We start from the raw sequence: 25,104 nt of genomic DNA on the forward strand, positions 1-25,104 counted from the left end.
TCGTTGCTTTGAGCGAAAGCACACGAAAATGTTACCTAGACGACAGGGATGGTGCTGAGAGCGTTGGTCTGGTTGGATCCTGCGCACCAGCATCCGGGAGATGGTCTCTCCAAACACACATATCTTTGCGAGATGCAGAATTTTCCTCCACCAACATGGGGAACACGTCGTCGTCATGTGCTCTGGGCTCCGCAAGTAAATCTTTCCACACGAACTGCTCATCATCATCATCAGTAGCACCACCATCACCATCACCAATGCCTACAGGTCATCGTCATGACCGAGCATCATCATCGCATCACTCGCGAGCAAAAGCTCCGAAGTGGTATAGTCACTTGATGGGTAGGTTCTGTAAGTTCGATTCCATAGTCGTTTCGAAACTAGTTCACCAATACCAGCGCACCAAACTGAAAAGGCAATACTGCTCACAAGCAGCAAGGGATGTAAGCTTGAGCTCCTAATGTGACAGACGTGTGGCCGGTACGCTTCCAACGGGCTTACAGGTGGCGAAGCGGCGGGCCTATTAAGTATGTCTCATTTTTGCTTCTTTTTTCACTTAAAATTATTACTTCCATGCATGGCACTAATCTGAACTGGAATATTTTTTTATACTACCATGGACATCAATATGTTGCAGAAAATATTACATAAACAATAATTTAACAATCCTAATAAAACATTCTCATCCTCTCCCAGTGCTGCCACGGTGCTTTATTCCCAATTCTTAACAGCTGATTGCATAGCTGCAGGCGCACCAGGCGGTACACAGCGGCGATACTCATTTTATTCGATCCACTGCACTCGTCCGTCAGAAAGCACGCTATATTGTGACAATCGTACACGGAAGAGCATCAAAATCCTCCAGCACTATAGCACAATTTCCGGTCCAGCTATACACGTGCGAAACAATACTGCAGTGAACACGGCTGGGACAATGCAGAGCGCCTACCCAGGTTTATGCTGCTGCTGCTGGCACAAATAAATTGTGCCCCAAATACCGTCGTTGAGTTGCCGGAGCGTAAATGACTGGAAGGGTGTAGAAGGCAGCAAAACAAACAAATCGCAAACAAAACAAATCGGGCGTGTCCCGGGCAGGAAAAACGGGGAAACAACCAGCAAATTTCTCCATTGTCACGTGCGCCACGGATCGATTAATTGGTATGATTTAAAGCAAAGGCAAAAAATAAGCGAAAGAAGGATTGTTTCAGTAAGAAATAAAACCTAATTGTCATGGCTAATCATGTTGCTTGCAAAGCCGACACATATACTCACAGGTGAACACAATTGTTACCGTGCTTTCAAGAACGATATGTCGATACCGTACTTCACTTTCCCGCAAGGCGTGTTAGTTAAACGACAGCAGGGCCAAATAAAACAAAAGACCGAAAAGAATCATGGCAAGCTGTCATAACGGCACACCTTCCCACACGCGCTCCGTTGGCGCAACATAACCGCTACGGTCACACATACACACCTACACGTACAAAATCGATAAACAGAGCCTACCGCAGCGCCAAGATGACACGGTGCTGATGGGCCCTTTGAGTGGAATTAAAACAACTAGAGACGGAACGTGATTCAACAGGCAACACCATCGCCAGTATCCGCCCTACGTTCCTCCCGCTATCGATGTAAATGCTTCTTCTCGTGTTTCTTATATTCGCTTGTTGGAAGCTCATGCTGCCGTACACCTATCGCTGGGCCCCACCCTACACTACCTCTTCGCAGCGAAACTGAAACGATGCTAGAGAAAACAGACACCGTCAATCATGTAGCCGCAAGCAACCCAAACCTCCGGGTGAACAGATAAGAAAACCGGGAATTACTTTGCTACCCACACACACACACAACAACAACATATACACATCGTGCCTTTGCCAACACTTCCACCCTTTATCTCCCTCAAGCATGGTTTTCACTACCCGTTCCTGCACAGCCCACATTTTCGCCCAACTTTTGGTACTTCTAATTTGCCCACGTGGTTAAGCGAAAGAATGAAATAGCACGCTACCGTACAAACTGCGAGCCAAAGTGAAAGCCATCCCACTCCCAACGACAGTCGCTAATACACAGAAAAAAAACACCCGAACTTTGTACCAGCATACCCTTTCTCCACCACACGCTAGCTAGCATAAAAAAACTGGTACTGCCACTTTTCCTAACGCTAACAATCCATTTATGAAATGAGCGACGTTTGTTCGCCACCTAACGTCACAACATTAAACGAACATTATTATCCTTCATTATGGGGAGTTATTTAAGTCATAATTCTGCCCATCTTCCGAGGCCCAGACCCCCACGTCACACTCCCTCCCACCATCAGATTACCCGTGTGGCGAAAGCCTGTCAAACCCATAAGCACGCGCGGCTTTCGTATCCTTTCGCTCCTCGCTAAACCCGCGTGCGTCCCTTGCTTCGCGCGGATGGAGGGATTGCGCGAGGAGGGCCCGACACGAAAATCCATCAGAAGCTACTCAACCTTCCAAGATGCTACTGCTGCTCACGACGACAACGGGATGGCGCAACGGCGGCAAGCGAGGCCTTGAAGGGTATTTTATTCGCGTCTTTGTCGTGCACATCGCATCAGTAACGGAAGACACTGGTTGGCCGCCTCAAAATGGGTGTACTTCGACTTTTTTGATGGTTTTTAAATGATCACAACACAGGGCTTGCCAACGACGCCTACACATCATGACTTACACTGCGGGCACACACACACGCGCATACATATCCACACATTACAAAACAAGGCTTGTCGTTACGTTTCGGGATAAGATAATGAGCATTTTTGTGATCGAATTTTTGCCGCGAGGTTACGCACACACACGCACACGCACTGACTAATCGAGCTTCCGCGGTTTCACTTTCGTTTTTGCCGTCACCGTTACATGGTCTAACCTTTACCATCGTGTTAGATAAAACGCCAAAACGTCATACAACGTCAAAAACGGCAAAGATGCGAAAGGCGCTATCACCAGGCGTCTCCATCGCGCCCGGTTATGTGATTTTTTGCCATCCTACCGACTTTTGCACAACAATTTGATCGGGCGGAAGGAGAGAAGCTTTCTTTAAAGCGTAATTACTGTTTCATTGATTTTGATCCGTGCTTTCGACGCTTTATTCACTCTCCCCTTACCGATAGAGGCCAGCGACACTTGATACAGAGCATCATGTTTTAGGATTAGAGGAAAACGGGTCGTCTTTTTTCCCAGATATAACCCCCCCAACGTCTGGCCCGCCTGGCTTATTTCAGCAGAAATGCGGCAGTGCACATCCGGTGGCACCAGCTTTCCTTCCTAGCACACTCGCCCGCACTTTTCACACTTTGTTCCGTACGCACAGCCACTCTGGTTAGGCGTTTTACGATCGACTCTCTTCGCGGGTGCTTCGTACCGGGCTAAAACCTTCGGCACCGGCAACAGTTTACAAGCCATCTTAAGTGCTCGAATTTGTTGCGCAACCAAAACCATTATAAACTGATTGAAATTTAATGAAGTCTAAACAAACTACAAACCACCCCAGCCCGTTTTCTTCGGTTCACCAAGCGAGCAGCACTTGACGAAGGGGGCTCAAAGTCGTTTTGCTGAGCGCATTTACCGACTGCTGGAACCATAATATCCGCGTGTTTGTTACTCGCTTTGATGTTTGGTGAGTGTGTTCCGGGCAAATCGAGCAACATTTGACTGCGATCTTCTTATGTCATTTTTTGTTGGCCATGAATGTATTTACTTATGCCACTCGAGGATCTTCCTTGTTTGGTTCGAGTTAAGATGTTGTTTGTGCGAATTTTTAATCAATCACCCGCCTTTTCTGTCAACAAAACGTAGCATACGTGCTATCAGTGTTAAGTAATTGGGGTTATTAGATTAATTAAGAGGCTGTCACTGTGGTATTAGCTGTTAGCATTAATATGCGAATTAAATGATGGAAATTCTGACAGAAATAAATCTTAAAGTAAAAAAAATATTTGGATGCATTTTTATGGTATTGCATGTCATGAAACGTGACTTATTAGCCGCAAATTTCTCATTGCAAAAATTGATGGAATAGTTTACACAAATACATCTAAGAGTAACGATTATGTCTTAAACAGAAACAGTGCACAGAAACGATTCTTATGGAAATATACACCCTAAAGATTAAAAAGCTAGTACAAAAGCTTAACGAATATTATTCGCTTTAATCAATGTACAGATTGTTTTCATCTTTTAAGCTGTAAATTTCTGCTTTATACATTGTGACCCTCTTCCAAGTAGCTTCTTTATTCAGCAACGAAAATGAATATATTTTATTCATCTCTTTAAACAGCACACTCGACACAACACAAGAAAGTGCCTAAAACTAGACCACTAACTCAGCCCCAAACAACCATCACAGTATGTCCACACAGACACCACACCACAAACTATACCCTCGCGAGATGGGTCCGTGCTCATAAACATGTGTTTATGTCCCATTCAAGCAAATCGTCGTAAAACTGACGCATTAAGCGCGGTTTTTAGCTATCCTTTAGGCAAATTGCAACTGCACACACGGACAACCACTGCCTCTCGGTCATGACGAACGAGGACGGTGGGATGGTGCCGGCAGTGAGGAAGAAACAAATCTGATCCAACAATCCCACACTCGCACGTAACTATGCTTCCGAGCTAACACAAGCTAAGTGTACTTAAAGCAGGCCAATCAAGAACAAAGGGCTACTTTTTCCCCATGGAGCAGAAATAATGCTTCACTAGTCATTCACAAGGCCGAAATGAAAGAATGCTTCTTCAAATGAGCCATATAGCATTACTACAGAACGGTTGCTGTTACCTTACACTCAGATTTTGAGAGGCTACATTCTGGTTGGACAGTAGGAGTGTGCAGATATTTAATTAAATAATGCAGAGGGAGAAAATAAAGTAAAGCACACAGCATATCACACAGTACCGGGATTATTGTGCCGGAATGATAAGTTACAGTGCTAAAAAAATATATCAAAGAAAGTGCTGCTAATGCTTGGACGGAATGAATGAAGGATTTGTTCAGACAAAAACCTTTAGCTTCACACCGGTGAGCTTCTAGACGAACAATGACATACACAGTGATGATGGTCTGAAAATTGATTTCAATCGAGTACAGATTGGTTCATGACGAAATAAATACCTGGCTGCATAGATGTCTGATCTCTTTTTCAAGAAACAGATCCATGACTGGAGTTTGCGTACTCTTACCTGCAAATAAAGAGAATACAACATACATTTGAATGAAGTAAATCTATAGAGAAAGATCGGATATGCATCAGTGCACTGATGGATGGCAGAATGGATGTAATTGGGCAAGCGAGCAACACGGTTGTCCCTCGGATGGGTCAGACTCTCGAGTCGGTTTAATCGATAAGAATGTTTCCACCCTGCTACATGGATCATTTTTTACGACCGTACAAGAAAAAAACACTCACATTCGAAAACTCTCTGCAATACGTTTTTGCATCTCAAACAATCTCCCTGAACACGATACATCCCAGGCCTTGCCCATTCCAAAAGGACAGATAATCCTGTAACGATTTTGCTACCGTTCTAAAAATACATCACAAAAATATTGTTTCTCCATTCAGGTTCTGGCCCACGGCAGCTCCGTGCATCCATGGCACAATCCCGGCCATTCGACTTCGTTTGGTCAGACGACTCGTTCGACAAGCTGCTTAAGCAGTGATGGATCCGGGTTCTTCAATTTTATTGCTTCAAATTGCTGTTCACAGTAAGAGGGCGTACAACGCATCTGCTTCTCGTCTCAGCGCCAGCGAGATTTATTATTGTTACAATGTAGAAGCGGACAACAAGACACCGTGTAGAGTCGTGCCCGCATCTGCAGCACAGATGCGGGATTGAGCGTGGTGGCCATGGGGAGCAACAACAAAAAAGCTATACTTCAATAGATAGTGCTTCTTCGATTCGCCGCAACTCGGAAGCGGGCTGAAGTGAAATCAGCAGACAAACAATATGGAGAAAAATCGGTTCCTATCTTTGCAGCTATCCAACCAAAAAGAAGGAAGCGTGTATAGCGGTACGCAAACCTCGCAAATGCTCGGGAGGCTAGGCTAACAAAAACCGAATGAAAGAATCCCACCAGTTCGCGTACTACACGATACAACGCTTGCTTCGTTCGGATTCACTTTGGCTCGATAAACTTACTATTTGCAAGCAGTTTTCTCGATTAAGATGATTTCCAATTGGGATTTGAAGACATAGTTTCTTCCTACTTCGAGTGTTTGTGTTTTTAGTTTGGCCTTATCTCTTAACGTATGCTTCGTCTCTTACTCAATTCAATTCGTCCTCAGGAAAGGTTTTCTTCAACGGTATAGAGTATCTTGTAGCGATGAAGATTTTTTGAATTCCTTTTAATCCTGGACGCAATCCAGAAAACAAGCTGTCATACTTTGTCTTATTACATTGACTAAGCATGTTGCAAATGCGCAAGTTGTGCAAGTGATTACTTTACAAGCAATATTGATTATTGTTGTTAACGAGTTTTTTTTTCATGTGAACAATTACCAGAACATAAAGGCCTTACTTATAAGATATAGCTAATCTGTTTACTGGTTTAGAATAAAGCCCTGCCTACTGCTGCGCTTCACACACAAGTTGACACAAACTCTTCCATCTTCTGCTTAGTTTGCAGTGGTACTGTGTACCTGTAAGCGTCGGAGCAGCGTCTCGAAGCCGTTCAAATATTAATCACTAAATTTTGCCAATTTACGTGCGGCTTTTCATTAATAATGAACTGTTGTGCATAATAAATCACTGCATCTCGTTAGCTGCACATTCCACCGTTCGTACGAGCGTTCTAGAAACACACATTTGGTTCAGTTGCACATCCATCAAGGCTTTTGACTGGGATAGCCACCTGACCCTGGTGCAGTAGGAGCAGATCATTACACGGAGAAGTACTCTACCGTTATGTGTTGCAACGAACTCTAATTAAGCCACGCTCCAAGAGTGTTCCTTCTGATTTCAAATTATTCATTTCACATAGTTTAACTTGCAGCAAAGCTCCATATCGGAAAGATATCGCGTATACCTTTCAAATGCTATGCTTATGCTTTATTTGCGCACCATTTCCATTTTTGCGATACTTCTCCGTGCGTCACTAACCTGTGCAAATATGTTGATATTAATTCAATTTCGTTACAAGTTTGCTATACAAATTCAATCAACACTGAAGAGCTTTAAACAACTAAAAACTATTTCTACTTTCAATTATACGGTTTCCATGTTAGCAGGATGGCAATTTATTACTGTTGCTTGGTACCCAGACCGAGCAAGACGTACAGACTTCAACAACTTTGTCGTCTGTCTTAGCGTAGCTGAACTTAACCTTGCTTCGCTTACGCGCTGAAGTTTTCCAGTAGAACGTTTTCGAGGCATTGTGGATCTTCACAAATTAACTGCAAATAAAAAAAAAACGCACCTCAAAGCGCAAACCATATAATTGCAGCATCGGAAAGAAACACCACCAACGATTGCCCAGAATGTCATCAGCACCATTCGACCTAAAAATCCCACGTCGTCAACGAACAATATGAAGGGCGCCAAGTTCAACTCGCACAACCCACGAATGCTTTATGCTTTATATTGCTCGAGCATAACTTATTTCATATTTAAGTTCACGATACAAGGTTTAGTCATACGTTGGACTGCCAACTACAGCTTCCTTTCACTTCCTTTACGTGTGCACTTGCTTTTTAATCTGCCCTTTTCTGCTCAACTACAGCGAAGCTTCGTGCCCCAAGACACACGACCACATTAACGAGCTTAAGTAATGCCAAACACCACAACGAAAGGTTGTCATCGTGATGAGCGCTTTCCTGGCATTCTGAACAGAAATGCGTGGCACAACGATACGCTTTTTCTTCGATAAAACTTTCATAATGTTAATCCGTTCTTTGATTTCTGCATAGTGTTTTACCTTGTTACACGTATGCTGGTGTGGTCATAGTAACGCGAGAGGGTTTTAAATAACTTTTACTCAATATTATGCACAACCAACAGGGTTCCCTTAGACAATACTTGCTGAAGCTTTACTTTTTCCAGCATTTCGACATCATGACGGTGCTCTTCTCTCGAGGAACCATATCATTTCATTCATAGAAAGAATATTGCAATATTCAAATGCAAACCATTTCTTCGTTTTTCATCATCATCATCACCATCATCATCGTAGTCGTCACCATAATCAACACACCGTCGCATCACACAGTCACCTTATTATCATCTTAGTACGCTCGCTTCTTTTTACACTACCTAGTACGCCACGAAATCAACAATAAAATTATGCATCCACCATTGGGGTTTGCTGTTTTTTTTTTTGTAGCAGTATTTCTTCTTCAAAAAAGATCTACCAATCCGACCGGCAGCATTCGCAATAGTGCAAACTCAGCAAAAAATAACACTATTCCATAGGAAACCCCGGTACAAGGATTTCTAGTCCAGCTTCAAGAAGCATAGGATGCAGCAACGGTCATTCTTCTCAATCGATGTGGTGTGGTTAGCAACCACCGATGCTGTCTATTTTAGCCGCTCGTTTACCGTCGTCGAGGCAAATTTGCATATTTTTCCTGCCAGACTAAGGTCAAACGTTGCCGTTCGGTTGGCTGAATTGGTTAGAAAACGGGCTACGGAAAAAAAATGTGTGCAAAAGTCATTGCTATGGCTCTTGATGTTTTGAGCAACCGAAGAACAGTTCATGCATCTTTAGTGTTTTGTGGTCGTCTTTGACAACTACAAAATATGAACAAAATCTATTACGGTGCTCTCCGTTGAAGAATAATTACGTGCAGGTTTACCTATGTAAACATATTCATTATACAATAAAGAACAAGTTTTCTCCGGCACTTTTTCAAATCTAAGGCAAAGGCAGTTGAATGTGCTAGATGAATTGTGGTATCGTCGCATTTATTCAAATCTTAAATAAACATATGCTCATGCATATCAGCTAGAATGACTATCTCTCCCTGTGAAACTTATCCCTACCACACTCACAGAATCTACTACATGACAGATACATGCGAAAAGGAAATTAAATACACCACCTGAATCGATGACACTTTCCGCCTCGCTGTTCCGGACGGGGCAGAAGTGAAGGTACAACTGACAGTTGCACCTGTTGACAGCTCAACACACCCGTGTGCGTCTACATCTAGTTCCCATGTATGTACACCGATGGTCGGTACCTCGGATTCTACCCGACAGGTGCTAACATTATGTGTCAGTTTTTGTGGTTAGTGCACACTCACCAGAAGAGTAATCGGACGACCGGGAGAATGAGCTAGGTCTAGGGCTCCGAAGCCATCCCAAACCAATGAACACTTTAGAAAACAAATGCATGCCCATTTGACTCGGGTCTTGTGTACGTTTGGAATGGTAAAATATAAGAAATTGTTAATTGATTAACTGTCAGACACTGAAGCTGCCAAGTAAATTCTTGGTCTTGTGATGTTTTATGAGAGTATTTTGTTTGCTTTAAAATTTTACACAAAGTAGAAACATAACATAAATAAGATAGCAATAACAATATAATGTAGAATACTATAATATAACGAAAATGATATATTAAAAATAGGATAAAACATTCGTTGAATAAAACTTTACAATCGAGAAACAAAATTAACTAGTTGAACTCAAAATTCATAAAGCTTGTCATACTACAAATTACAAACAGAAACCTACTCCCTCAGAATAAAGCCCTAACAATTTACTTTCAATCGACACTACCGTCCAATGCCCATAAGATCATTTTTACTGATGTTTTCCTAACCCCAAACAAAATACTTTCCCCAAACTGGACGATAACCTGTGCAAGCAGCAAAAGCTCTCAAATTATAATCCACCCAACGCCTCTAACACACCTAGCAACAGCATAAGCTATTGGGAGTAAATTAATTGCAATGACTATCGATATCAATTCTCCTCCACATCACAGCCGACCATGGTGGCGGCAGTAAGGCAAAAGTATGCGTAAGCGTTACGTTGGGATTACGTCTTCACTTTCTCTCGTGCCATCGCCCCGAACCTTATCCCTTAATGAAATCTCCTTTACGAGTGCATCGTACCCGCTTTCCAGGCTCCGAACAAACAAACACACACACATACGCGTATCACTGTGTGTGAAAATTTCGTTCGCAAACGAGCCACTTAAAACTTACACCAACCAATTCCACTTATCCCGGATGATAACAGCGAAGGCAAAAGGTCTTTGGGGGGAACGGGCTGCTGAAATTCGGCCACATCCTGAGACCCTTTTCTTTTCGGTCGGTGACTACGTCATTGAAACTTCCACCACGTCAAGGTGTAGCAAGTATTTTTTGGAACGATTTTTTTTTTGCGAGGTCCTGCCACCATGATACGAAGAATATGAACCCGCGAGGCATTACCTCTGCTTGCTAAAATCTACCCTTCAGTACTAAAGCAGATTATCATCAATTTTCTCTTTATGTACACTCCTCCTTGATAAGGGCTTGAATGCTCGCGAGTGTATAAAAGTGAAAGTGTTCCTCGCAAGCACGCGAAGTTTCCCTTCAACGAACTGGGATGGTTCTGCATTTCCATCAGATTTAAGGGTTAAGAAAATATCATTCCCCTACTACACTCCATTGTTCCAAAGAGGGATACAATCGATCGGACAGGGAATATTCAACAGGACGTGAAGCGCAGATTTCCATGAGTAATTGAAAACTAAAAAAAGGAGAAAAAAATGCTTCAAGCTATAAGATCCCCTCCGTACGGTTGTTTCTTTTTTCGGAGGTAACATAAACAGTTGAATTAACTTTAACTGTTTGTCAACTAATTAAAGCTAATGGTGGATGATTATAATAAGCCATTTCGTTGAACGGGCATACCTTTACCGGTAATCGTGTCGGCCTTAAAACCCTTCACAAAACCTGCCCATCTTCCGACTCATACAGCACCTGTTAAGCACCTTTCGATAAGAAAATTGATTAAACTTTGACCGACCTACATGGCTGTACATGCTCCTGTGCCCAACTGTCGGGGGAAGGCTGAGCGCGATAATTTCATGTACAAAGTATCTGGCACCTTCTGCAAGCAGGCATATAAGAGACACCCACCAGATGCAAACAACGGCTACCGATGTTGGTACCAACTGCCGCTCACAACTATTTAAGCACCGATTAATGGTTGAACCACTGCTTTGCCACTGGTTGCAAACTGGTTGAATCGTCTGCTTAATGGACAGAAAATTGGTTGGAGCGTCTCGCAATGATTTTTGTTGTTAAATTATTGTCCCTCGCCCATACCTTTTACAGGATGTGTTATTACTGAGATCCCATTACCCAAGGTACTGCTATGCATTGGTGCGGTACGGTAAGGTGGTTGAAAGTTTTGATTGCAATCTAAAATTTGTATTTGTTTTGATCGTTAAAGTATGGTCGTAGTAGTTTTCCAAGCATTTACCCATTTTATCGAGGAAGCAGAACAGCCAATGAGTATGCCTTACATTGGTTTTATTGTACTCAATGTCTAAAGGATATATTATGTGCTGAAATCAATATTTAATTATTTTGTATGTATTTTCTGACAACTAAACATTGTAAAAGCAAGCAAATCATTGAAAGACATGAAAAAGTCCAACACACTTCCTTCACTGTACTCACAAAAATAGACTAATTGTCAGCTCAAATAGCACTTTGTAACTATTCACACTACAACCAAATGCTGTTGTAACATGCTTTAAAAATACACATAAAACAGTGAGTGGATGTAGTGAGAGCGCGACACCATCAAAACGGTTTAAATGGCCTAGAATGAAACTGAGCGCGTCCAAATATTCGAAAGGCCAAATGATTCACACGCTATGTGGCGATACCAATTGACCCGGTCATACATTCCCACCAATTTTGTGCATTCTAATTTAACCACTTTCTGCTCCAGCACTTTACTCACTACCCATTGTTTTCGTGTGTTCGCGCAGTATTTCTCCACCCCAGCGTTCCCTTACATTGTGCTCTTTCCCATCACCGCTCGTTAAATGGATTTATGGCAAAGCCAAATATAAAAGTTCCACCAAAAATTTGGCACGCTGACAGCATGCTGCACATTTGCATCGCACTGCCCGCTCGGTCGATTTGACAAATGGTGACTGTTATTTTATGATGATGGTTTAATATTTCATAACACGGTTTAATCAAAATCTCTCGATCCACTCAAAAATAAACAAAGAAACAACGACACCGAAACATCGTGAGTGGTGTGCATATTACCGTGGTGCTCTGACAATCACAGATTAATATCACTGAACACTATACTTATTTTGTCTACCCCCCCATCCCCCCATCCAACAACCCACCACCACGTACCCTTCCTGTACAAGGGTTACCATCGTGATAAGATATACGGCCCAATTCTCATCCCACATGTTGACAGAGAAATATGATTTGCAATGCACATTTAATGCGCGTCCGTATGATTAGAGCAAACGACCTGGATGAGTGTCGGCAGACAAAGCGCAGCGAAACTAATAAAACACAGCGGACAAAGGGAAAACGGGATCCAAGGGTTGATGATGGCTGGTTTTCGCAAAAGTATGATGGACAAAAACATTATTCCATGACCTGGATTGCACTGGCGGTGCAAATGCAACATGCACAATGTTTGCACAATCGTAATTGCTATGTTTCATTTCCATGGAAATGCTTAGTGTATAGCGAATTAGCAAAACCGTTTGGTTGCTGCTATCGGTCGGATGATACGGGTTGTAATTGTGGTGTAATTAGTTGACATTTTGCGGGTTAGTTCCTGGGCATGTTCTTAAATAGAATCCAATCACAGTAATTGACTGCTCTAAGCGATATCCAATAAAGCGTTTATGGTACAGGTTCTGTCCATTTTTTTTTTCTTACTCCTTTTTGCAATTTATTTCGATCAAGGACTGTGGTTTCATTTTGAATTCTACTCATAAAGCTAATTTATATCACCACAAAAATTCTATATGCCATAAGCATATTCAGATTTAATGCAAAACTACTATAAAGAATGTTTAATGTTAAACCACAGGATGTCTACGACAAGATACAGCTAAACATACGCCAAGCTATTTAAAATCTACTTGATGCACCAACCCAGAGGGTCAACAAAGGAACACATTCGTACATTCAACCTTCGCCTCGGGATTCTGAAAGTATCCCAGCAGCATAATCCAACCTCTGTCTCTGTAGCAGCAAAAAAAATAAACTGCAAGTATTCCGATAGACCGTATGCACGACAGATTCCACTTTGCTGCTGCGGGAGTGTTTCGTTCCACAGGGAATGCAAATGACTGCAACAAACTGCTCCTTCCTTTTTATTTTCCGTTGGCTTTGTTCGAGCTCCCTTCAAGGAATGCGACAAAATCAGGAACGGTGCGGAAAACAGTGATGCATCACAAAATACTACCGAAATGTTCCGAAAAGCCACATCAATATCGTCGAATCTAGGGAGCTACAGCAAAAACAGCGTCAACATATAGGTAGCTAGGTTGACAACTCAAACCGTTTTCTTGGACACTGGGAAGAGCAAAAGCACCCATTATACATTTGAAGCGTCTTCACTGAATTCAGTCTGTTACAGCCACTGACTGATTCTTGGTAAACTAGTAGAATTGAAAGGGATTTCATTTAGCTATTACTTTTCCTGCAATTTCCAAATTAAAACTAGTCTGGTAGCTAACTTGTACAACTGGAAAAATATAAAAGCACTTGTTCCCATAACGCATCTCACCAGATACAATATTTGAAAAAAAAAACTCATCTAAACCTCGTAGAATCTATTTTTCAAACAAAACGTTTTGTTCAGTTTACCAGTAGCTTCACCACGGAGAAGCATCGAAGCAACATTCCCCATCAAGCAGGAGTGTATGGGTGGATATATTCTGACAGATTGCTGTGACATGCAGCTTTTGTACAATACAGATCCCACAAACCTTGGTTTGTGACGGTATCGTGGACACTAAACCCATACGGTTCATCGGAAACCCAGCGGTGCATTGAAGCGTTTTCATTAGAACAATCAGCTCGAGGATATTTTATGATGAATTTTAAATTCGTCCGAAGGTATGCAATTCACCCCCAGAGATGAAAACATATCACACTTCACTATATTTGAGAATATTCAAAAGCAATGTTTAAAAAGTACTGGCTCTTCAAACGAGTAGCATACGTCGGACACGCACATACACGGAGTTTCTATCATTTTTCGGCAAGTATGAACCAGCTATTTATAGTATAAGCGTGCCAAGCAAGAGTCATGATGGTACCATTTATTCAACAGCAAAATCAGACAATTTAATTTTGTGCCGTCATCATTTCTGGGGTGAAATTGTGGAAATTTTCATCGTACCTTTTTTACACTCTTGGAGGCTGTGCTGTATCGTATACCATTTAAGAACCCTTTTAATTATTCATATAGAACAGTGAGATCGAACTATGAAAATACTAATATGGAAATACCTACTGAAGAGCATCGCACTTACACTAAAATCGGATTTCAATAAATGACTAACTTCACAGAGAAAGTGTGCGCATATGTAATACGCTTTTAATATTAAATTATAATATGTCCATTGCATGAACTCCGCATCACTGTCGGTAGGTATTTCAAGTGCCATCTATCAGCTTGCCAGCCTTACGCAGGGCTCGCATCGTACATTAATGTAATTAAAATTTCAAACTAATACCCTACTGCTCGAGTACTGCAATCCCACTACAAAAGGCACTATCGTCGTTGTATGATGAGTGAATCGCCCGGCTCATGTACAGAGCGACATCGGATGGTTAATTCCTACCACACATTACATCATTTTACAAATCGCTCTACAGATTACGGCCCAGTTGATCAAAGCAAATGCCAGCGAAGTAGATAACAATCAATCAATACACACTAAAAGCACTCTGGAGACTTTGTCATTTTTTGGCGCCATATGTAATCAGCTAATCGATTAGTACATGAAAATGAAAATTTTGTTCGTATCCTCGCATCCGTCACATGCTCGGCAGTGCAGTCGGCGAATGCACCGGGTGCGATACCATTCGGGCAAATATTCTTATCGCACACACGCCAACAAAAACACACGATGGGCATAGACACGGTTATCGCTCAGTTACTTTTTTATTACACGCATTCTGTACGACGGCACGCCTTTCACGTGCCGCACATGAGACTCGATAGCGTGACAGACTAAAGCTTGCTTGATTCCTGGATCGATTATCGCGTTCAGAAAACGTGTTTGTTTGCGTTCAGAAAACGAGTGTGAGGGAGAGAGTGAGAGATCAATGAGTGGGCATTTATTTGTCGAGGAAAAGTGTACATGGCTAGAAACAATTGACAGAGCAGTGTCCGTCGCTATCGGCCCGAACTTGCTATCGCAATAAGATAAGAAAACGATGAACTCTTTGCAATGAGCAACCAATGACAACGAACAGCACAGCACGTGTTATGTGAGCCCCATGACTGGATGAAAGGACATATTTCTGTACGCGAAGTGATTATGGCAGCAATTTCTACGGCACACATACACAAACCAATTAAAATGGATTTACAAATTAAAACGCATCTACTGTACGTGTACATCGTCGAGTTGATACTGCATCAATTTATACAATAATATGAAATATTGCGCAGACAGCATCTCAACACACGCTGCCTCACATCTTGATGAACACGTCCTCCACTACTACTTCAAGGAAAATGTGATCCATTATTTCCTGCCAAATATTTGCCAGGGACTTGCAACACACTCTAAAGCTGCGTGATATGCAAACGCTAGCATGTATTGCAGCGACCGCTCAGGTATGGTCGAGGATGCACAGACGCAAGGTGTATAGTGTGGGAACATAAAAAAGAACTACACCTTCAGAACATACTCTGCACACCGAGGATGTTAACTCAACGTCATAACACCGGGACAAAGCTACGTCATACGCTGCTGCACGTGATTTCTATTTCACAAAACGTGCAGAAAAAAAAAACTCTCTCTCTCTCACACACACACACACTCACATACGCGCGCACACACAGTACGGTACAGTACGGAGCTTCTTCACGCTGCTTCAGCTTGTCGTTTAACGCTCGGGAACGATTTAACCGCTACCGCTAAGGCAATCCGAGAAGTGGTCCAATAGTACATCATCTTACCCAGTTCCATTCAACGCCTTCAACGTTATATTTGAAGGTGTTTAGCTTTTTTTTATCGGTGCATGTACAATCCAGTTTATTCAGCTTCAACCACCAACACGAAGCACTCTTGTACCGAAGGTCTGGGTAGTTGGTTGAAGTTGTAAACAAAAAAAAAACACTAGAAAAACGTGAATATAGTTGTTGTATGTACGTCCTCAAAGCTTTCACCTTGCAACTAGAAACGAGCAAGAAACTTCAACGCAACTCAACCGACCACTCGGTACTGAGTTGTGGGTGGCTTTTTACCTGCTACAGTAAAACCAAACCAAAACTAAAAAAGACAGCAAACGACTTGTACGTATCGTTCAGAATAACTCAACAGCAAACATCAATACGAATGCCAGAAAAAATGACGTTCGAAATGAATTTCGTGCTTGTCATCTTCTTCTTTTTTTAAACCTACCACACCACCTCAAAGCAATTTACTTGGTCTGTATAATTTTGCAAATCATACAACACTTTCATATGACTTCAGCTGTTTCTATTTGTTTCGTTCCAGTTTTTCCAAATATCTAAGTTGCGTTGAGCTCAACGGTTTTGAAAATATTCTCGATTGTACCGTAAACCTTGATATTCATCTCTAAACGCGCAAATCATATTCAATTGCAATGGATAAGATCCATGCATTACAGGGTAGTAGTTAACCCTCGAAATGTTTGTAAAATTCCATTACAAGAACAATTTATAATTCTTGGCGCATTGATAGATAAAACCAATTGCCATTTACAAAGAAACTCTAATTAAAAGCATCGTTTTATTCTACATGCAGCTTGCTCATTGGCAAATTAAAGGAACTCAAATTAACACTTCAGTAAAAACAATAACACAGTAATTACTCAAGGCAAACAGACAGGCATGGCATGTTTTTTTGTGATTTCAATCACATTCTTCTTTCGTACCAGTTTCCGCCCGACTTCATCCCGATAGTGACTCAGTTTAAGCTGCCGGGAGCACGCTACAGCTAGCTGTCTGACGCGATGCTGCAGCATTGCCTCGTTTGAAACTCCACATTATCACACCGGCTCGGCAACGGGAACGGAGGCCTTGCCGTTGCTTATCATCGGAAGACGAAACCGTCTTACCCGATCGCTATTATCACCATTACCAGACACCTATATAAGACGCTTCCCGGTTCGTCAGCTGGTGCAGTGGTGCAGGTGTGCTCTCGTCTACCGTTCGGGGCAGTCGTGCGTAGGCACAAAATCACAGTCACAGCTTCGGCTGAGCTGCGTACCACCACCGTGTGGTAAAAAGAACGCGTGTGGTCAGCGAGGCCAAACCATCCGTGCCTGAAAGGTCGTCTGCGGTAATTATCGCTCAAGATGCTGTACCGGCTGCTGTGCGTCTATCTAGCTTTGGTCGGTGGCCTAGTTTCGACGTCACCATTGCACCATGAAGCTGAGGAAGGTCAGTATACGCGATTGTTTATACGGTCGATAGTAGCCCACTCGCGTTCGAAAAAGTTTCCTCAAACAGTTCATTCAGCGATGTGGGTATGGATGGACAGATTAGACGAAATGAAAAAAAAAAAATGAAATTGGCTTGTGGTTGCAAATGTTTTAAAAGTTTATTTTTCGCTTCTACTTCGTTCGATTTCCCTAACCTACGCACAGAATACGACCCAATGCATCCCCAGCGGTTTCTGTTCGCGGATCTCGCGCCAACGGCATCTACCGACCAGCGCGCCAAGCGCTCGTCCGCATCGATGCCTAAACTGCGCTTCGAGCCTCCATCCCCAAACGAGCAGCATGCCCAGTACTGGAACAACGTGGCACAGGACATACTCGACCGGCAGCTGCACAAGAACAGGCTGAACCGGAAGGTGGCCAAGAATGTAATCATGTTCCTGGGTGATGGACTCTCCATCCCAACGCTGGCCGCAACGCGCGTCTACCTCGGTGACGAAAGCACGGAGCTGTCGTTTGAGCGGTTCCCGTACGTGGGACTTTCCAAGGTAGGACTTTGCAAAACCAGCAGCCCAGTTGACGAATTGATTGAATCAAATATTCATTCCCAACCGGTTTGGCGGTTGTGTTTTGATGCCGTGTTCTACACCGAGTCTCTCCCCTTTCTCCACTTCGCAGACATACTGCGCCAATGTACAGGTTGCTGATTCGGCCTGCACCGCAACTGCCTACCTGGCCGGAGTGAAGGCTAACTACGGAACCATCGGCCTTACGGCCGCGGCTGCCCTCGGGGACTGTCAAGCGCAGAACGATACCTCCAACCATGTACATTCGATTGCAAAATGGGCCCAGGACGCTGGGCTTTCTACCGGTTCGTACTCACCACGTCCTACAAGCACCTTTTCCATTCATCAACTCGGCTGATCGTCAGCATCACCACCACCATCGTAAGCAGCATCATCATCATCAGCAGCATCATCCTCGCACAGTCACCGAGCGTCTCACCTCCGATACGTACCGTTGTGGCTTCGCGTAACTCAACCGCTTATCTTTTCCACCACACATCGACGGTGAGGCGGATAGCGACCGTTGTCTAGCTTTAGTATAAACTACACGACGGCAGGTTGTGGCTATATATATATATATATATATATATATATATATATATATATATATATATATATATATATATATATATATATATATATATATATATATATATATATATATATATATATATATATATATATATATATATATATATATATATATATATATATATATATATATATATATATATATATATATATATATATATATGTGTGTGTTTTTGTGTATGTACACATGCGTGTATGGCAATGTCTAACGAAAACAATTGAAGCCAACGGTTCTTGCCTACCCGCGACTATCTGCCATTACCTACAGCACACAACACACTGTCATTCGTCAATCATTCGTCACATTGTGTCAACATACACACCGGGTTGGATGGCATTTTTTTCCTTCCCCTTTATCTAGCCCTGTAGAATGCTTTTAATATAACAATCCTCCACCAGTACCGAGTATCCGATGGATTGCTCGTGTTTGTGACATTCATCTTTCATAGCTCGGACGTTTTGCAAAATGCTGGAACACTAACCAGCTAACCTCAAACGAGCGATCCGTGGGAGGTTTTGTTTGCTACCCGGCTATCCTACGGCATGGTTGTGTATGGAGGTGAAATGTGTCCCCTGCCTTTGACAGTCGGAAAATGCAGCGGCAGCATGAGCTAGAACAGCCCAGCGACAAAGACGCCCTGCAAAATCGATTCCAATACGACAGAAATCACTATCCCCGGACGGGTCAAGCTGTTGAGCCTCCGGTACCGGGAGCGGTCATGTTTGCGGCTGAGCTCAGTATTACATCCCTTGTGATTTCGTAAATATTTTATGCAAATTTATTGACACACATTCATATCCCTTGCCTCGTACCCCCCCGTTTGAGTTCGCGCGTTTTGCGAGACGTCCTATTTCGTCGCAAACCGGAAGGTTATGGATAGTAGTTCAAAACGTTCACTATGCTAGGCGCTACTTCTAAACAAGTCCAAAAGGTCCCTGACTCGGCGAGCAAACATCATCCATCGGTTAATAGAGCTAACAGGGTTCCCAAACAAAAACCCGTCACACTCACAGAGTAAGCTAGCAGCGGGTGGAGTTCGGAAAACCCCTATTAATGATGCTCAGCACTAAAGTTGGCCAACATGCTGCTCCAAAACTTGGCACTGGCTTTGGTGTGTCATCTTTCTAAATTTTTACCATTTCTCTCTTTCATTTCCTTGCAGGATTCGTAACGACCACGGAAGTGACGAATGCTTCCCCAGCTGGGATATATGCCCACACGGCCAATCGAAACTGGGAGTATAACGGTGCCATCGAGAAGGACGGCTTTGATCCTGCCGTTTGCCAAGATATTGCCTCCCAACTTATCCATGGCGAGGTCGGCAAACATATGCAAGTAAGTAAACTAATCTGCACACAGCGGCTCTGAGCCGTTTCGTTGCTCGTTGAAGTTTCCCTAGATCAAGGAATAATTCATTGAGATATTACCAAGCGGTTTGCTCCCACAAGAGGAACAAAAAAGGCAGCTACAGTATCCAAAGCAGCTTCTGGTATCTTTCCAACTGAATATCCCAACGGTAGAATGTGTGAACGTAATCTTTTACCGTGATTCATTCTGTTCACTGAAACGATTGCACAAAGATCTGACCATTCTGACGGCAGTCACCGCAAATACTACTCTACTGCACTCTAACTGCAAAGCACACACTCGACCAACTTCGAATCGAATTACCACAAAACGGGTGGAAAAGAATCTCTGCACGAACATTCTGCCCCATAGCTGGGTTTCGGCCCGGGGATTGAGTACTTCTGTCACCGAGGGTGTGTAAACTGCGCTATCGAAAGCCCGGACAGTAAGGAAGACCAGTCCTTGCTTTATCAAACCCAGCCACATACAGCCAATGTCTATTCCCTTAAGCTTTACCCTATCGCCAACATTTCAGCCTTAACCTCAAACTTTCCAATATGCGCGATAAGGCAAGAGAGCAAGATTGTTGGGAGATGAAAGGAGTAAGGAACACCGAACGAACAGCATTCACTGCCGCAACCCTACTATAATCGAATTCCGTTCAAATCCCCAACACAAATGTGTGCGAATGTTTTCATATGCCACCCGCGAACTTCCACCGCCTCTGGTGGAAGGAGTCTGCATTTTATCACTGCTCTCGCATCTCTGTGGGCGATGCAGAAAGCTGACGAAAATCTACGATTTTCTACCACTGGCTAATGCACCCCTAATCCGCAAACAACCTCAGCCTCCGCTCCGCCTCCCAGGCGCGCAAGCGTTCGGAGAACGTAATTAGTGTTCCGAGCTTGGATGATCATTTTTGTGACTTTGCTAATACTGTTTGGTTAGAGATCCAAAGTTAAATGCAAGAATTGGAATAAAGTTCAGCAACAGCAGCAGCAGCGTGGCTTCTGCTTGGTTGCCTGCAGGGTTGGGAGGAGGTTTTGCATTCGTTCAGCAGTGGGAGTTGGTGTGTTTGTGTGTGTCCATGTGAGTCACAGACACCAGACCACAGAACATAATTGAGATCTCGCACATCAAAGTACACGACGACTTTAATTAAATGAAATCAATTGCCACTCGGAACTTGATCCGGGTTAATCAAATACGCGGGTTTATGATGCTGAGCGCACTCCCGCTCTACCAGTTCGAGGAACGGAATTAAATTCCTAACCCCGTGGGTGATGTTTTGATGATGACAATGCAAACCATATGTAAACCCGTTGTTGAGTGTACTCAAAAGAAATCACCATTGCTTTGAAGACACAGTTTACCAAACATTGGAAATCAATTTTAATTAACATGATACGCCATACGTTTTTTCTCTCTTCAGTTCAAACATTCACTAAACATTGAACCATGTTGTCATCTTTCTGATCTCAGGAATGTCATTCCGTACAACGATTGTCTCGAACTAAATGTACGTGCATACTTCATTCATTAGTCGACGAACCCCTGTTGCAACAATATTCCTTTTTTTGAGAAGGATTCCATATTCACCGCTCTCTAGATAAGTGCTCGATTGACATGTCTGCATGGTACTACATATGCGTTCCACTTGTGGCTATGGTTTTGCAGGTTATTATGGGCGGAGGTCGTCGGGAGTTCCTGCCAACCCACGAAACCGACATCGACGGCATCCGGGGAAGGCGCACCGATGGAGAGGATTTAATTAAACACTGGCAACATCATCATTCCCATCACCGATCTGCATACGTGCAGAACCGTGTCCAATTACTCGAGGTAATTAGGGATACCAAAACAGAAGAGGGGAACCCACAGCAAAAACACAGATTGTTCACTCCATGCACACAGATTCACAAACTGGTTGATGGTAGAGTTACATTGAGTTCAATACACCGCATAATACACAATAGTTTCTCAACTGTGGTATACATTTGAGGGGACGAGCTTTTTAACATCCACACACAGCCATCGATACAGGCACGGAGAAAGTAAATTTTTGGAACACTTTTGGCTTATGTCAAACCATTATTTTCTCCCATAAGTGCTACGACGAAGCAATTGAAAATTCATGACTACACACAAGCGACAGCAAAACAAAGAGAAGAACATAATTTGAAATCCTATCGACTTCTTTCGCCATGTGCGTCTCCATAGACCAACACTGCGCACGGTGAGACGGACTATTTGCTTGGCCTGTTTAGCAGCAAGCATCTTCCCTACCATCTGGACGCGGACGAACAGCAGATCCCCACGCTGTCCGAGATGGTATCAACCGCGATGGACATCCTCGAGCGCAACGACAATGGATACTTTCTATTTGTGGAAGGTACGTGACACTGCAAAAACTGGACCCACTTTCCACGGGCCCACGTCTAGGAGCATATCTTTCCGTGCGCTACAACTATTGTACTTATTCTATCTATTCCATGGCTTGTGCTTCTTTCATCTCTACTCGGACCTTTGCACGGACAACCAAACCACTCCCACACATACACACAAACACACCAGGCGGCCGGATTGATCATGGGCATCATTACACACAGCCGATAAGAGCGTTCGACGAGACGGTCGAGTTCGCTAAAGCTATCGAGATGGCACGCAGCCGCACGAGCCAGGATAATACACTGATTGTCGTAACGGCGGACCACTCGCACACGATGACGATGAGCGGTTACTCGGTAAGGGGAGGACGGGGTGGGGATGCCGTGGAGACGCCGTACCGGCCCGGTCCGAAAGCCGATTGTCTAATCATGCCCTTTTCGCATCTCACACCCGTAGAGTCGCAAAAATGACATACTCGGAGTTAATAATGGCCAGCGGGCGGATGATGAGCTGCCGTACGCCACCATCAGCTACGCGAACGGACCTGGTTACGATCGGAACGTGCAGCGCGAAGCCCGGCTCGACCTGAACCGGGTCGACATGCGGGACAAATCGTTCGCCTTTCCGAGCACCGTACCGCTCGGGCTGGAAACACACGGCGGTGACGATGTGGCCGTATTTGCTAGCGGTCCTTGGGCGCATCTGTTCAGCGGTACCTACGAGCAGCATTTCATCCCGCACGCGATGGCCTACGCCGGATGCATTGGACCGGGTCGTACGGCCTGCACTGAGCAGCAATCGTAAATCGGACAGCTTCTTTGACACAGACAGCAAATGAGAAGCGGACGCTGCCAAAAGAATTTGGAATCTCAACAACCTTCGCCAATGCCGCCGAAGGTACAATGGTCGAGCGCTGACCGTGTTCGCCCAGTGCTCTTACCGGAACGGAATATTCTTTTCGGCTTAATTGGCATCCAGTGTTCCAGCCGTCAATGGAGTTGATTGAGATTGAGGCACACTCAGAAGCATACATGATCAGAGTAATAAATGCGCAATCAAAGAGATGCGCTACCGAAGCAACGTGTTTTTGATCTTACTGTGCTGAATATCGGTTTGGTAATGTTGATAACCAAGGACCACAGCCAGGAATGATAGGGAATCGTTTCTAAAGGCACGAGCACGACCGAACCTATGCAAAACAAGATTTTTTATATTTTTTTAAAAGATGAGCGAGTTTGTACATGTGAGTTTTTTGTTACCGTTGCTCAGTTTTTTCTAAAAATTCATCCAATTATGTGCAATATTTGTTGTGTAAGACCGACAAAGAAGCACGTGTTTCGTGAGTTACAAAAAGAAGCAGACGAAGAAGTTGTGGTGAGAGGTTGATAGGATCTTCGATCGATTCCATAACAAGACTTATCTTTGAGGCTGTTAACAGATGTTCCAAACACGCACCCAAACAATGGAAAATCTCACAACCGTCAAAAATAGTTATAAAAATTCGATACTATAATGAAAAGCACACTTCTTCCATACATGCTTGCGCTAGTTTTATTCGACGCAAACAAAAAGCTCCAATTAAAAGAAACCCGCGGCGGAAAGTAACCCCATCCTTCACATCGCGTGCAATCTATCGCTTGCTTGTACCATAAATCATACACTAATTAAACAGCTCTACCCGCTCGCTCTACGACACACCTCGCCATAGTTATAACATTCCGAGAGCCTTACCCAAAGCCAAACACCCGGGGACCGCATTTCACAGCAAAAATGGTGAGTAAATGAGTGCAACAATAAGCGCACTCCCTGCCTTCGACGTCCTTCAATCCAACGTGCTCGCGCGGCACTAACTATATTTCTATATTCGATTACTGGACGGGCTGTTTTTTTTACTGCAACTCACCAGCCTTGCAGAACGCTTATTACACTACTTTTTCACCGTCCGAACCCGTGCCCTCGGTGCCTTATGCCGGTGGCCTTATTTCCCATAAATCACACCCGCGCTACCCGGCAAAGGAACCAAAATCCCAAGCACCAGAAACGACACTATCGGGAGAGCGTCAAACGAGGGATCTTAAGGCTTTACTGCCACCCTGTCCCGGCCGCGGGCGAAACAAAGGGGAGCCCACCAAATTCCGTGCGCCTATTATGCTGCGAAGCATATTAAAAGACTTTAGCGACACGGGACTCAGATCGGGCTGGGTGGTTTTATTTTTAAGTGCTTCATTTTTCAATCGAAGCTCTAACGGGATCCAACAGCCACAGTAGGGAGGGGAAAAAGTGCATCCCATTTCGGGCAGGCAAGCTGTAAGCTTGCGCCAGCAAAACACGTTGCAATGCTGCTATTGTTTTCCGCAATTACGTGTTTGTTGTTTTTTGCGCTTCATTTTACTATAATAATAACTTTACGTTCATCATTTTGGCGGATTCTTTTTCTTTCCCATCCATCATGCGCACCATACCGTGTTTGTGCGCCGCTGTGCTTTGTGAACGCTTGAAGTATATATTTCTTCCACTTAGAAATAGCGAGCCGCTTTGAACCTAGGGAAACGACCGCCGCCAAGCACTCAGCCATTAATTGCTCTCGTAAAAAAAGCGTA

At 43.6% G+C, this 25,104-nt stretch overlaps 2 protein-coding genes across 29 annotated transcripts in view; one reads left to right on the plus strand and one right to left on the minus strand.

The window, feature by feature from the left end:
- The window catches only part of LOC4577273 (peripheral plasma membrane protein CASK), a 197,169-nt gene that overhangs the window by 105,584 nt on the left and 66,481 nt on the right, over positions 1–25,104 (minus strand). For 3 of the 28 annotated variants that reach the window (XM_061643800.1, XM_061643802.1, XM_061643801.1), the window contains one exon: positions 5,146–5,213. The exons of the other annotated variants lie outside the window; for them this stretch is intronic. In XM_061643800.1, the coding sequence (XP_061499784.1) occupies positions 5,146–5,213 (68 nt within the window). The remainder of the gene's footprint in view (positions 1–5,145; positions 5,214–25,104) is intronic. 28 annotated transcript variants of the gene reach the window in all.
- On the plus strand, positions 17,330–24,023 carry LOC1281493 (alkaline phosphatase). The gene is made up of 8 exons (XM_321411.4): positions 17,330–17,612; positions 17,819–18,159; positions 18,290–18,482; positions 19,932–20,104; positions 21,794–21,958; positions 22,337–22,508; positions 22,691–22,860; positions 22,961–24,023. Exons 1-8 carry the CDS (start codon positions 17,528–17,530, stop codon positions 23,306–23,308), a joined length of 1,647 nt encoding a protein of 548 aa, XP_321411.4. The 5' UTR covers positions 17,330–17,527; the 3' UTR covers positions 23,309–24,023.

Source organism: Anopheles gambiae, chromosome 2 (assembly GCF_943734735.2).
Source record: "Anopheles gambiae chromosome 2, idAnoGambNW_F1_1, whole genome shotgun sequence".
NCBI lineage: Eukaryota > Metazoa > Arthropoda > Insecta > Diptera > Culicidae > Anopheles > Anopheles gambiae.

Excerpts from the sequence above, each read along its gene's own strand:
- LOC1281493 (XM_321411.4), top strand. The coding sequence starts at position 17,528 with ATGCTGTACCGGCTGCTGTGCGTCTATCTAGCTTTGGTCGGTGGCCTA. Across the intron at positions 17,613-17,818 it reads GCACCATGAAGCTGAGGAAG|AATACGACCCAATGCATCCC; the intron begins GTCAGTATACGC and ends ACCTACGCACAG. Across the intron at positions 18,160-18,289 it reads CGTACGTGGGACTTTCCAAG|ACATACTGCGCCAATGTACA; the intron begins GTAGGACTTTGC and ends TCCACTTCGCAG.